Genomic DNA, 15,132 nt, shown 5'->3' on the forward strand with positions numbered 1-15,132 from the left:
GGGCTGGGGGCTGCACGGAGACCTGAAGGGAAATCGAACAAAACCATTCTCCTGGCTTCACAGGGAAGCCCGTCTCACCAGCTGCCCAGCCTAAGCCTCGCCCGCTGCCCAGCCTAAACCTTGCCCCGCTGCCCAGCCTAAGCCTCGCCCGCTGCCTGGCCTAAGCCTCACCCACTGCCTGGCCTAAACCTCACCACTGCCTGGCCTAAGCCTCACCCACTGCCTAGGCTAAACCTTGCCCCACTGCCTGGCCTAAGCCTCATCCACTGCCTGACCTAAACCTCATCCACTGCCTGGCCTAAACCTCACCTGCTGCTCAGCCTAAACCTCACCCACTGCCTGGCCTAACAGTTGGCTTCTCACTAGACAGCCGTGGCGGGCCCAGCGCATGGAAGCTACTGCAGATACACTGGAGAAATGCTTGCTTTTCTCTGCGACAAATTACTAAACCCCTGAACGACTTATCCTCAGTATTTATGTGCATTTTTGTGAGTTAGGGAAGTGCACGTAAATTACATGAGAACTGATCCGCGCTCTCACAGTGACTTGGATTTAATTCCCAGGATCAAACAGTACAATAAACCATGGATTTTTCAGTGCTCGGTGTGCACAGCAAGTGAGAACTTTGCAGAACTCCCTCTGCTGCCCTTCCTCCCGCTGACATCAGTAAAGAACACACAGTAACTGGTAAGGCATCAAATAAAGCCAGAACTTACGGATTCTCTTTTCATGTTTGTGTTGTTTGACCTCTTAATGATCTCTCATTTTAGGTTTTTCAAAATTCTTATTTCTCATCCAACAATAGTTCCGGTTTCTGAACTAGGTCTTGCAAACTGTTCAAAGACAGAACTTTTGTTAACCCCACGAAGCAAACAGTCTACAATGACCTTCTGCCAAAGAGGCAGCTGTTTTAAAAATCAGATTTTATACAATAGAATCACAGAATGGTTTGGGTGGGAAGGGTCCCCCAGAGGTCACCCAGCCCAACCCCCCTGCAGGAGCAGGGACACCTTGAACCACATCAGGTTGCTCACAGCCCCGTCCAACCTGGCCTGGAATGTTCCCAGGGATGGGGCCTCCACCCCCTCTCCGGGCAACCCCTGCCAGTGCTTCACCGCCCTTATTGTAAAGAATTTCTTCCTTAAATCTAGTCTAATTTGCTTTGTATTTGCTGCTTTATTATTGCTTTATTACCTAGTGGCAGGATAACGAAACACGACTTCCCCTTCAAAGCAAAGTCTTGCCTCGGAAATAATTTTCCAGGAAATTAGCACAACCTTCTAATGACACGAATTAGGCACAAAAAGCCACAGAGAACACACTGTGTGCTAGCGCTTTCTTAAACAGCAGTAACTTTATTGCCCACAGATAATGCAAACATTTTCCACACTTGCTGCAATTCAGCAAGTTACCTACTTAACAAGGTTCACAAAAACTATTTATTTCAGAAGTACCCTATTGTTCTTTGAGCATGTTCTCACTGAAGGTGTTTATTATTGCTCAAATCTACAGTCTGGTTGTGATTGGCCACTCAGTCATGAGATATGCAGAATTAAAGATGATACAGGACTTTCAGGAATTCATTTTTAATTAGAAAATATACCTGCTTGTAGGGCAGAAAACAATCTAAAATAACAATATTTGAATTTCTGAGTCCAGACTTTCTTTGGGCACGATACGTCGGGATTCACTTCAAAGCAGAATGGAATAGCAATAGAAAAAAATACTGTACATTGATTTTGAGAAGTAACATCTCAGCACAGATACAGTGTTCACACTAAGGATGCTGTAGTGTCTTCTAAAAAACCCAGAAAAAAATAAATAGAAAAAATGCCACTGGTGTCACACCAAAGAAAAGCTCTGAAGGCAAAAAAAATAAAGAAAACCCCACCTCTTTTAGCCCAACACAATTACTCCAAGCAGTGTATTACTGACTGTAGTTCTCTTACTGTTAGGGCACCTCCCCCAAAATGGGGATCTCCTCATTTCTCTCCAACGAGAGCAAATGTCCTTTCTTCTAGAACCAGGTCCTTACATATCACAAATTTTTGAAGGAAAAGGAGGAAAAAGGTGTAGCCAGGGCTTGAACCTGCCTCTGTAAAGCTTCTCCTAGCTGTCAGTATAAAAGCAAGGGAGAGGAGACCTGGTTATCTTTCGCAAATGAACACTCTCACTTTACCTCTCGATAGAAGGCGGCTGCACAAGTGTTAAATTTCAGTTCGTTGCAATTTTCCCCCTCATATCCTGTCTAAAAAAGGAATTGGAATTTAAAGGCAACAGTAAACCACACACATATGTAAAGAGAAAGTTTTGCCGTTTTCAAGTCAGTACACCAAGAAAATCAGGGAGACAACTAATTCCGGGGATATGTGAACGAAGGGTAAAACTCTCGCTCGCTGACGGGGGCACAACGGTTTCGGCGTTCATGTGGGAAGTAACACTGTCGTGAATGGATTTAATGCACTAGGAGCCACATGAAAAAGTAACTAAGAAGTGATTTAGTGGGGATTCTCAACAGAGACATTTAGCAGCACAGCAACAGAGGGACCTTCCCTCCCTTGTACACTATAAAATCCTGCTTTACACTAATGTAACACTGCGTAATCTCAATTCCACTTGTTAGTGCCAAAATGATGCATATCTCTTACAAATGGCCAAATTCACAAGCAAAACATTTAAACCAGAAATCGTTTCGGTCTACATTTATTGCCGATATTAAAAGATTAACAATGCTAACATGTTTACTTACACTAAAAAGAAATGTCAGTTACCCAATAACATAAACATCTAATCGTTACTAGCTTAGCACTACTGCCAATTTGCACGGAACAGAAACTAGCAAATTGCTCTACAAGATTAATGGCAAAACCCAACCAAAAGACAGTAGACACACCACTGAAGTTAGTTAAAATGTTCACTGAAGCTTGCAGTCTTCATGGAAGAGAGCCTGGAACTAAAATAACAGAAAAGAAGCTAGTAAACTTGAAACAAGGCAATGCATCTGCATAACAAATGTTTCACATGTACAAGTATTTAAAATTTTCAAATCAGAGCTGCCTGCAAAAGCAGGTCAAAATAAAAGGAAATTCCTTTTGCAAAAGGAGCGTAAGGTCATCTCTTGGTAAAACAAGATAAAAGTGGCAAACAGTAACCCACTTGAGAGCAACACTGGAATCTCAGCACCGGTACTGCTCTGCTGATATCTTGTCCAAAATGAAAGCTTGGCACAAGAAGGACAGACCACACTACAGTCTTCCAGGGTCGCAGGTTAAGATTTTCCCAGTGTTCACCTTTATTCTCAGCTCAGCGTTATACTCTAAATCGAATTGCACTCAGAAAGGACGGTACCATTTTCCAGTCTGGATACCAACAATTTTCCCAGACTGGGTAAGCGGGTGGTCAGCAAGTGCGCCCCGGATGGTGCTGTGCCCAACAAACCCAGCTTAAATCAGAGCAGCGCAGAATGCTGATCTGGGTTTGAGAAAGCCGATTTCAATCTAGTGCGAAGCTCCACTTCGCCTTGTGCCTTTCTGCAAAATAAGTGTCAGTATAATCAAGAATCCTTCCAAAATGTAAACGTGAAAGAAGAGGTGAACTGGAAGTTTGCAGGGAAATAAAAATTGTGAACAGCAACACTGGCAGCTTCATTGATGAAACGTAAAGAAAAGCTAAGCCCTGTGAGTGGGTCTGAGAAATAAATCAGAGGCCAATCATACTGGTTCCAGGGTGGCATTCAAACCAGCCTATGACTGGTAGAGCTCCGTTTGGAAAGGCTCAGGTTTTACACTGTGTAACTGCTAACTAGGCACAGGAAAGAAAGAGGGGCGTGAAGAAAACACCCAAATAGGAACTTAACAGGTAAGCATAGGCTGCCAAAGGCTGTAAGTGATGATCTTTCCCGTAGTTTGTGGTCCAAAACGTTTAAGGATTTTAAACATCTCCATGTAAAGCCTATGAGAAACGTCTGGGCTAGGAAATGTCCTTAAGCAAGTGTGACAACCAGCCACATTTATTTGTATTTACAGCCTTCACACTTCAACTTCTTGTCATCTAAAGGTGAAGACATGTGTGATGTTCATGGTAAAACAGAACTACCAGCCTATTTTTCTATACCTGCCATCATGAGTTTATTTAGTGATATCTGCTTCCAGGTGACTAAAACTGAGCGATCACAAAATTACACTGCGACATGATTTGGTTTCTCATGGTTTCAAAGCTGCATACAGTAAAGAAAAAAAAAACCCAAACCCTTGCATTCACGAACTAAAACTGGTTGTTACAAGCAAGGAAAGGTTTGTTGCTACAGAATGAAAATGGAGACGCTCCCTTTCGACCAGCAGGGTTTCTAATGGAGAAAGAATATAATTTTGTTCTTTAAACAGCAGGCACAGGCAAGTTGATAACTGAAGAACACATTTTCTTGCATATTTGTCAGTTAGGAACTTGAGATGCTGCCACGTTACTGTGGGGTGCTATTAGTGGTGTACCACAAGCTCTTTGCTCTACAAGAAAGGTGCAGGATGAAAACAACAGCAAGACAGCACTCACTCCGAGCAAGCGAAACATGCATCAGCTCAAGATAAACTCTTTAAAGAAAACGTCAGTGAAGTCGGTTTTGGTACTGTAACGTTCAAGTGAAGACTTTTGACTACTTTTAGAAAGGTAATGATGGAGAATGAGTACACTAAAAAGTGCGTTATTAAATTCTGTCCCTTTTGGAAATCCAGTCCTGGATCCCTTATTGAAGTGCAAGTCAGGAAAAGATGAGTGATCAGACCTTGAACGTTTCTTTGTGGTAACACTGCTAAATCTTTCATGTCAGAACTGCTCAGAACTGCTTCACCAAGCAGCTAGGTAATGCTTTTTGTTGAAGGAGATGAATCCAGTCTTCTCTTTCAGTAAATTCTGGAATAGTCCCTCAGAAGTACAAGCTTTTTGTCTTATGTCTTGGGATTTTTTAATAAAAGAACTTCTGCAAAACAAATATTTAATAGAAACAGAAATAGAAACTCTAAACTGATGGTCTTATAACACTGATGATCCACTCCCAGATGACTTCTGAGTATCTGACTTCCAAGTATTTTCTTCAGTATCTTCTGCAGACACATGAATTGCATCTGCTCCTGGCTTAAACTTCTTCGAGAAGGAAAGAAATTATTCAAGAATTTGTTGGAGAAGAGCTGCAAATTTGTGTAAAACCAAAAAGTACACTGAAAATATGCACTACTTGTTCATTACAATGAAAAACCTTAGCAGCTGAGGTTTTCAAGGAAGAGTTTAGTGTTCTCAGACTCAGATGAACTCAGTTTAACTACACCTAAAGGCTAGAATCCTATACAAAATAAGCACGCAGGTAGAGAATCTTCTTAAAATTGGTGTGTGGAGGAAAGGAAACTGCTTTAGGCTCCAGAAGCAGATCAGAAGATTAGCCCATCAGTAAAATGTAGTAAAATAAAATCTGAACTGCCTTGCAAGAAGATCTGAATTTGAGAAGATTCTTGGCTTCAGAAAGGATCAGAGCCAAACGAGGCTAGTCATATTTTTCATGTCGCTTATTCCGTTTTTTGGTAAGCCATCTCATCACAAAACAGGCAAACTTGGCCAAAGAGAGAGGTAAACAGGCACTTCCGAGAACAAAATCAGTTGTTTCTTCCTCAGAAGATGACATCCAAGTTGTTAGCTTGCACAATTAAACACAAGACTAACTTTAATCTTGGAAAATGTTTTAATACATTAGTATTCAAGTCCACTACTATAGAACACAGTGTTCTTCATACTGGCATACTCTGCCGAAGATCTCTCACACAGCAGCCTTTGCATATCCGTGCACTTTCTAGCGAGCGAGTCTCTTATGTCAAACCTAGAAAGTAAGATTTGGGGTAATTCAGCAGTTCAAAGCAGTTCAACATAGGTCTGGATTTTCATGAAATGTTAAGAAGCCAGATATACGCATGGGAACAGCAATATTTTCTTGGTAAAGGAAGACTTAAAAACCCCTGGTATTTTAATGTTTGCAGGAATTCATAAACCAGACGTGTCCATTGCACATACCTATTTACTTGCTCTTTTCTGCCTGTACATTTGTATCATTCTTTGACGGAAAACATCAAATGCATCTTCTTTATTTTCTTCCCCTGCAACACCCAAGCCCTCCCCTGCAGAGGTAGCACCCCTAGGGAGTAAAATGAATAGTTAGAACACTCTGTTTCTGTTACATTTGACAATGTGCAGAAGAGATCTAAACAATAGCTCCCAACACAGACACAATTCAAGTGGAGAGTAATTCTGCTTCATTTGAGATGGGGAGCGGAGGCTTGGTACCTGGCATACAAGATCAACTATAAAACAATTCCCACCTCCCATTACGCATGCAAATACCCACCAGAAGAAAATGCTCCTATGACATTAAGGGAGCAGTGAAGATACAAGCTTCTGACAGATTGAATTCTTATGTGAACTCTTGTATTAACCACTTTATTCATGGTAAATGGGATCCTCTGGTGAAAAGATGGCAAAAATTGCCTTATTTCTTCCATTTAAAAAATGACAGAAGTCAGAGACTTTGAGGAATGAGTAGGAAACATCACACAACTCTGGATGAGAGATGAAATTTTTACCAAGGGAACATAATGCTGCTTGCTTAAAATTTCTAGCACCCAAAGCAAGCTGAAGTCTTGTAGGACACACACCATAGACAAAACCTGGAGCTCCTGCCCTTCCAGGAAAAATGAGTCATTAACTCATCTCTCTTCATCCAGACATGCCAAGAGAAGCAGACAGGCCTCAACAATATCAAAACAACTCTCTGCCGTGGAAGTAGAGGGAGAGGATGACCCACAAGAATGCAGAGATACAATCAAACCCTGTCTCTTTCTCCAGGCTACGTGCATAGAACATAGACATTACAAAGCTAGGATTAATGAAACCTCTGCCACAGGAATGAACCCCTGTGCCAGTTTTATCCTCCAAGTCAGTTACATTCGTATTCTCTATGAAAGATTTCGTTACCTGAAGTAAGAAAATTTAGATTGCCCCATGTACTGAAATCAGGCTTTCAGTGCTATCAGGGTAAAATCTGAGGGCCTTAAGTAGAACAAAGAAAAATTATTCTTATGCAATTTCTGCAATAATAGGTCCTCTTAAGCCAAGTAGATTGTTGTGCAATTCTGAAAGAATATTCACTGACTCTAAAAACCAAATTCAACTTTACAGTGCACAGTAGAAACCCTGGGTGCTGTTTTTTCTTCCAAATGGTACAGAGTCTGACCTGGCAGCTGTATGATCAAGTTAAGTTACGTTTTTAATTACGGTTAGAAGCAAAGCCACCTAAAAGACCTCCCAAAACGGTGCTTTTTTCACATTTTGTAGTATGACCTGTTTGAAGCAGACTCTCTTCATTTGCTGTTTCCATTACACAACAGCTGCTTCATACTTCCAAACAGAAGGAACACAGTTGTTTTTTTTTTTCTATTTACACCACAATTCCTCTTCTAGATTACTTTCAGCATAAAAAAACTAATTAAAGACATGAGATAATTACTCAGAGGAGGGTCTGTCCCATAACAATGTTCTGCCTTTGAGTGTGTTTTGGTTTGTTGCCTTTTTTTTTTTTTTAAAACACCTCTTGAACTGTAGAATTGATCAGAGCCATAGCTGTGACAAATTAGTTCTCAAGACAGGGAACGTGACCAACGTGAAACTCCATTTAAAATTTCTGGACCCATCATTTCCATAAGGAGTCACCATGCAATTCACATTATCTTTTACAGCAACATAAACAAAAATCTCCTCAGACCTGCAAACACGACTTGCTTTCACAGCCAAAGCCAAGCTTCAGACTCTCCTAACAAAACAGGGCCTCAAGTCGCTTTGTGTAACAACTGGTGTGCTTGAATACACCAGTTTTAGATACATCGTATAATGATCAAGATATGCTTTACCCTAGAACTGGAGTGTCTCCAATTATTAATCCATCCCCTTTTGCTCAGAGAATGAGATTAGACAGCACGTGGGCTTTTAAACAAGTCATCAGCAGAAGAGCTGGTAGTTTTCAAAAGGGGAGGAAAGAGGCTACAGATCACTAAATGAAAAAAAATGCTGCACTGTATCAAAGCAACTAATGAGAAAGCAAAATGTTAAATTGCACTGGTTTTACCCTCACTGAGATTGTCCCAAAGTACTGTGCAAAGAATTACTTTGATGGGAAAGTAAAGAGAGGTGCACACCGTGAAAATAATCAGTAATATGGAGTTCTCTCTCCGTTTCAGAAAAGGTCAACAAGCTTTTGTAGGAGGTACAGAAAGCAGTTCTTCGCTACTCTTTGCAGGTGTTTTTATAAGAGCAACAGAGCCATGGACTCAAGCTGGAAAAACTGTATTTTCACATATTAAAAAGCAATTCCTAAAGATGGCCAGAAACTTCTAGAATGTGGCGGGCTAACTGTCAGACCAGATACAATTAAACAGCTCGTGCAGCAAAACTTGTGCCAGGAGCTACAGAAACAAAAACATTACTCATTTATTTGGTCCCAACAAGTTCTGAGGTTAAGAACCAAGGTTCTAACACTGGTGAACACAAGAGAGCTACAGGCGAAGTAAGCGGCTTTCTCATTGTCCGTTTGTTGCTGAAGAAGGAAATATAGAAAAAATAGTGATGGTCACTGGACCACAGGGAGCACCGAGGCAAAATGAAAGCAACCAACCAGAAGTATCCCACCAACTAAAATGACCAATACTGTCCAAGGCATGAAGAGAAAATAGAAATCACTGGAGAAAAAAAAGACTGTTAAACCACAGACTATGTGTGTGGATTGGAAAGCTTCTCCTATGGGTTCAGAGAGAAATAAATAGTTTCTGCCTCGTTTTTCAGTCAGGGAGTTGAAGGAGGTATTATCCATTCTCCGTGCTGGCAGCAGTGGACGCTGGATACAGCAACTTTAAAAGACAAAATGAAGATTCAAAACTAAAAGTGTATTTTAAAGGAAAAAGCACACTTACCTTCTGGCAGATGCACTTACCCCTTCCAGTATGCAGTGGAATGAATCACATAATTAGAGTGAAAAGAAATTTGTTGCCTAAACCTAGGAGTATTGTGTATGACATTCCTAAGGTCTCTTTATATATTATGTACCTGGCGTGGTAGCAAGGAGATCCCCAGGATAATACTATGTGTTAAAAAACCCCTAAATACACCAAACAACAAAAAACACCTCCTGAGGAACAGGGGCACCTGTGTTTCTTTATAGTGTCCGCACACTGCAGCCCGCAGTGACGTCAAATTGGATGGCAAGAAACAGCCAGCTTCCAGACCAGGTTTTGCCTGGCCTGGCCAGAAAAAATGCGTGAAGTCTCCACACTCAACTTTGCTGAGGCCAGAGGCCAACGTCAAGAAGGAAACAACACAGTGAACTGGGCCCATCTAGGTGGGTTAGAGAAACAGTTGCTATTAGAATCCCAGCCCTTTCCAGAGCTGTCAAATTTCTGTAGTGTGTTCCCATTACATACACTTTTACAGGCTCTCTGATTCCTCTTCCTCGTGTACCAAGGCCATGTCCTTCTTGCCAGCCCATCTTCTGGAGCATCTGGAAACCCACGTTCCTGTTCGTCAGTTTCTTGTGTGAAAATTCTAAATCTTTTGGTTTCTGTGGAGAGGAAAAGAAACAGAAAAACAAAGGGAATTTTGTTATACAGGGAGATCATGTATTAGAAATCCATCAACCCCCCCCCCCAAACCCTATAAAGTGTGTTTGAATTTCCAGATATATAGAAACATCTTCTAAGCAGCATTTCTCTAGCTACACAGAAAAAGTCTACCTAAGAGAGTAAATATCTGCCTTGCCACTTTGAAGTAAAAATAAAAGAAAATTATTTCAGGTTCTCACACTGCTTAATTACATTACTAAAATAGCAAAGAGTACACCTTCGTATTTTAAAAGGTATTTATGTTTTTTAGTAACAAATACTGAATGATCTGATGACCGAATCCCTACTACAAATACAGAAGCAGTCAAATAACATCTCACCAATTCTGGAAAATTACAACAGATTTTCTAGACAGCAATGCACTGATTTCTTTGGGCTTTTTTAAATAGAAGATTAACGCACAGCTGTTCAATAGTGCTCTAATGATAAAATATTTAATTTTGACACAGGTAGTTAAAAGACAACAGGAGCCATGGCTCTTCTCAGGTTTAGTCCACTCTTTTTCAGGATCAGGCTCTTCAGGTTTTAATTCAATTTTATGACAGTAACACATTTTCAGAGGCTACCTCTTGTAAATACAGTTGATTCTCAGAATGCAGTGGCAAACCAGAAGAGTTCTTTACCTTCTTCTTCTTTGTAACTGGGCAACCACGAGGCCTATCATAAGCAATTCTGACAGGTTCATGCACTGCAAGTCAAATCAAAAGACAAAATTCAGCTGTATTTTAATACAGAACTCCAAAAGTACATGTCAAGTGGGACTCTAACTCAGTGCCTTGGCCTAAAATCAGAATCAACAAGAAAGACCAAAATAAAAAAAAAAAAAAAAAAAGAAAAGAAATGCTAGACCTTGTTTTCCCCTCCACCACAAAAAAGGTAACGAGTACACGCATGTTTTTACTTCTGGACATGTCATGCCAGCAACACACTGATGGATGACATCCTGCAAGGACTTCAGGTCTTTCATTTCCCCAAGCTTCTGCAATACTCTGATAGAAAATCGAGACTGGACTTAAATGAGGCTCTTGTACATCATCTGCACATCACAAGTGACAACCTTCACCAATAAAAATCATTATGCAAAGGCAAGACATTTGTTAAAGTAGCCACAGAGCACAGAGAATCAGTTTTGAGCTACTTAACTCTCAATTCTTAGAATATCATGACCCATCCCTGCTGTGGCCATATTGACAAAATTTGACAGGCCAATCAAAGTCTAAATATATTTAATCAAACACTCAAAACATGTTTGGCGCTCTACTTAAGTCTGTTAAACCTTCCATACCCTGATGAACTAAACCCCGCAAAAAGTATTACTGTGAGGTTTTTAAGCAGCAGACAGAGGTTAACATTCACATACACTTAGAGAATGTTTGAGGAACAATGTTTGACGCAACCTTTGCTATTGCACTATAATTCAAAAACTGTTACAGTTCATTCAGATTCTCCTTTGTCAGTTGACTGAACTTTAAAGTGAACATTGTATTCATTTTTGTATTAAAGAAATGTAGTTCTTTTAGCCAATAACAGTCAGTAACAAAGTACATAAGAACCGGGAATTCTGTACTGATACCTACAAAATATCTTTTTAAGTAACACTCACCTTTTGGTTCTTCTATGAGGCAAATCCTTTTAGATGCAGGAATCATACCAACTTTCAGAGACTTGCTGCTGATTCGTTTGCGAGGAAATAGGGTACCAGGAGCAGGAGTTGATGCCTGTGTCGACAGATTTGGTATAGCACCATCAGATGATGTGGCTAGCTGCATTTCACCTGCTGAAATTTCCTCTCCTGTTTTGGAAATCATCTCTTCAGCTAGGCTTTCCACACTTCTACCTGCTGACATGTCATCCTCTTCTCCCTCCTCTGCTTGCTCCATTTCCATTTCTTCCAAAGGCTGGGAGCTATCCTCCTCAAACTCAGCTTCCTCCTCATTATCTTCTTCCTCTTCTTCTTCATCCTCGTCCTCTTCTGAAATATCCAAATTTCTCTCTTCAGGTTTGGCACCTTCCCCAGCATCAGTTGCTTCTGCCACAGCACTGAAGTTAATGGATGGACATAACTCATAGACTTTCATTCGGTAAAATTTGAAAGCAGAACTGTTTCGATCCTGTAGAAACCTGAGCAAAAATTACAGTGAAAATAATATCAGAAAGAGATTCAGGTAGCACGAAGCAAGACATTAGAAAGAAATATCTTATTAATTTTTGACTGGTCATTCCAGGTATGGTTTTGTAGAACTGTAGGATTCCCCAACAACGTGTACTAAACCCAGTGATCATTCTCCTCAGTTCTTACAGGCTGCTTTTTATCAGCACCTCTCAACCTGCGTTGTAAAGCATTCAGTATAATTTTCCTCATTATGTAGATGGAGAAACCAAGACAAGATGCTAGCTCTGGATGACCCAGAAGGCAATGGTAAACCCAAGAAGAGAATTCGGGTCTTCCAAATTTCAGTCATGAGGCCTATGTGGAAATAGGTGCATTGATTCTGAGACGGAAGAGATAAAAGGGCTCCACTTCTGTTGGCAGAGTATGACTAAAAGAAAAAAACCTGCTAATTCACGCTCAAGCACTTAGGCCATTGTAATCAAAGCCTCACTTAAAAAAACCAGCAAGATTGAAAAGACTTTGGCAGAACACTGTTTCAAGATGCAAGCTGATTACTTAAGGTGTAGAAGAAAAAATATACATATCAGTGCATGTACACATTTGGGAGAAGTGGGTTTTTTTCTTAGGTATTTCAGATATTCACCATTAATGGAGGTGCTGAGCAGGACAACAGGGAGCGTTGCTCAAAATCCTCTGTTCCTAAATGCACTGAATAAAAGCATAGATCTCAACAAACAATATAAGGAAATACCTCTTCAGTAATTGTTTAGATGTATTTTGATTTTTACTATTGGCCCATTTACACAGATAAATGTGTAGGTTACTCACCAAAGATCTGGGTTATCTGCACTGTTGTCTATGCTGAACTGCTCAATTTCTGGTCCTACCTGAGCAACAAACTTGGCAAGCTTCTCAGCAGTCTCCATTGTTTTAGCATCCACTGCAAGAAACAGAACGCTCGTTAGCTATAGCTTCCTGCAAAATCTGCGTCACTCACTGGAAGGTCAATGTAGTCAAGAAATATCTACTTTAGCAAAATAAACAATTTTTAGAACTTCCAGCAGAACATTCTATGCATTTTTTTTCCTCACATAATTTGTAACTTAAAATCGAATATTGAATCTTCACTTACCGTCAGGAAACTGAGAGGACAACGGTGGGAAAAGTTCAGGTGGTGTTAATAAATCCTCAGAATCTGCCCTTTCTTCTGCTGGCAGGAAGGCCTCGGAACTGGTGGCACATTGTGAGGATGAGGTTGTATCGAGGGAGGAATTCTTCTCAGACAGGCTGGTTTCTGATACAGAAGGCTTCGACTGGACTGAACCTTGAAGATGCTTCTCTTGGTGCTTCAGCACCGTACCAGCTGAAAGCACAGTCTGTGTCCCTATGGTGGCTCTCCTCACCTTCCTTCCTCGAACGCCATGGTGTGTGATAATTCCAAGCCTTTTTCTTTTAAAGAGCCTTCTCTTAATACTCGCGACTTTCCTGGCATACAACATGGCCCTGACTGATTCTGTTGCAGATTCTTCTAGTGTTCTGCCCTCAGCACCCGCTTCCTTTCCAGATGATGTCCGCCTCTGCATCTCCGATAACTTCAGTCGGTAATACTTGTATTCCAGACTATCTTCATCAGACAAGAACCTAAATAAAATCATATAAATAAAATGAAAGCCTAACCTGAAAGCACAACTAACCTCAAATTCTCAGAGCAGAAGCTCAGTAGCAACTGATCCTTTTTTCCAGGGGCCTACACAAGTTGCTACATTAATGTTAGCCTGCAGAGGTTTTTCTCAGAATAACAGCCAACTCCCCTTCTAAAGCAGCAATTATGCCAAGCAAATAAATGATGGAGGGTTTTGACATAAATCGTTTGGCTAGTAATTAATCAGCTATGCTGCAATTCACACATGAAGAGATGCTGTCACATTAAAAGATCGTTACACTTGGAAGAGTCTGAGCTTTCCCTTTCCAACATTATCCACAGAACACTAGATCCATAGGTCTGTTACCTTACTGTATGTTTACATTAACGACACTGGGTTACCATTTGCATCTGGTAAATGTAAATTGCTTTTAACATCTTGTATTTGGATTGACATACAGTCATTATTGACAGATCAAAAGGAACACGGGTCTGCTAGACAAAACAGCAGAAACAGGACAATTTCCAGGGATTTCAGGAAGTATAATTAGCTGAGGAGACATTTTCAAAAAGCCTGATTAAATATACAATAGGCTTTGATCTCACACCCATTGAATGAAATACTGAATTTAATTAAATATATTCCAAACATCTTCAGCAGAAAGTAGAATTGTGACACACTGTTCAAACACACCTACCAATATTCAGGACAGTTCTTCTGAGCGTTCCTCTCTTTGGCAGACAAGGTTCCTGAAACAATGCTATTCACTAGCTGTTCGATTGTCTCTACAACTTTCCGATCAGCTCGCTGGGGGGCTGTAGGAAGAAATACAATGCAGTCGTATTATTCTCATCAACACAGTATCAATATGTTGTCTTTGTTATTCTTTGACACCCTGACATTTACAATTTTTCAGCATATTCATACAAAAAAGGCTGCACTTAATACTAGGCTAAATTAAGGAAACCTCAGAAACTTTCCAACTATTTTCTCATCTCAGCTTAGATTCTAGAACAGTTTATTAGGAGAAGCACTGTGGTTTAAGAAACTTATCCTTTGCCATCCTGGGCAAGTTAAGGCATCCCTTAAATGGCAATTACTTATTGCACCAAAAGGATTTTGTGCAAAGTAAGTATATTTGAACAGCACTTGGAAGGGGCGAGTTCCAAATTACTAGTCATTCAGTGTCAATGCTGCAAGATCTCCCTGCGAAAGTCTAAGTTCAATTAGGGAAAACCAGACGAGCACAGTAATGAGTACGAACACTTTGGAGAGGATGAACTAGATGGCCTAATATGGCAGAGGAGATGGTACTGCTGCAGATGGTAGTACATAAACAACTTCAAAGAAATACACCTGCATCTGATACAAGCGGTACCGGTAACATCTCTGACTTTGCTTATATGCAAATACTTACGCTGGGATGTAGCCAGGTACAGCTGCGGTCCTGGCCTCCCTGCCTCGAAGTTGTACAGCTGCAGGGCAGGGCAGCTGAAGCAGCCGAGGGCACAGGGTGGAAATCCTAGATTTAAAGTATAAGCACGTGCAGGAGAGGGGAGGACGGAGACATACTTTCATCCACAAAGCTGAAAACGATTGCTACAACAGATGGCATTTACTACCTGCCTCAGCACTGCTAGGGATTTACAAGGAATTCCCAGAAATAGGCATTCCT

General features: G+C 40.7%; 1 protein-coding gene across 14 annotated transcripts in view; it reads right to left on the reverse strand.

The window, feature by feature from the left end:
* SUGP2 (SURP and G-patch domain containing 2) overlaps positions 1-15,132 on the reverse strand; it is a 19,985-nt gene that overhangs the window by 1,725 nt on the left and 3,128 nt on the right. Inside the window, exons 3-11 of one of the 14 annotated variants that reach the window (XR_004842507.1) lie at positions 14,875-14,979; positions 14,155-14,272; positions 12,947-13,455; positions 12,643-12,754; positions 11,305-11,822; positions 10,268-10,389; positions 9,504-9,640; positions 6,052-6,172; positions 717-833 (exon numbers count right to left, since the gene is read on the reverse strand). Coding sequence is in view for 12 of the 14 variants with exons in the window: in XM_035898185.1 (XP_035754078.1) it covers positions 8,657-8,933; positions 9,504-9,640; positions 10,268-10,389; positions 11,305-11,822; positions 12,643-12,754; positions 12,947-13,455; positions 14,155-14,272; positions 14,875-14,979 (1,898 nt within the window). In the remaining 2 variants the exon portion in view is untranslated. Of the gene's footprint in view, positions 1-317; positions 834-1,219; positions 6,173-7,614; positions 9,641-10,267; positions 10,390-11,304; positions 11,823-12,642; positions 12,755-12,946; positions 13,456-14,154; positions 14,273-14,874; positions 14,980-15,132 lie in introns of those variants that run through there. The other 13 variants (XM_035898188.1, XM_035898189.1, XR_004842508.1 and 10 more) reach the window with 13 other exon arrangements.

Source organism: Egretta garzetta, unplaced genomic scaffold (genome assembly GCF_000687185.1).
Source record: "Egretta garzetta isolate BGI_Z169 unplaced genomic scaffold, ASM68718v1 scaffold567, whole genome shotgun sequence".
Lineage (NCBI taxonomy): Eukaryota > Metazoa > Chordata > Aves > Pelecaniformes > Ardeidae > Egretta > Egretta garzetta.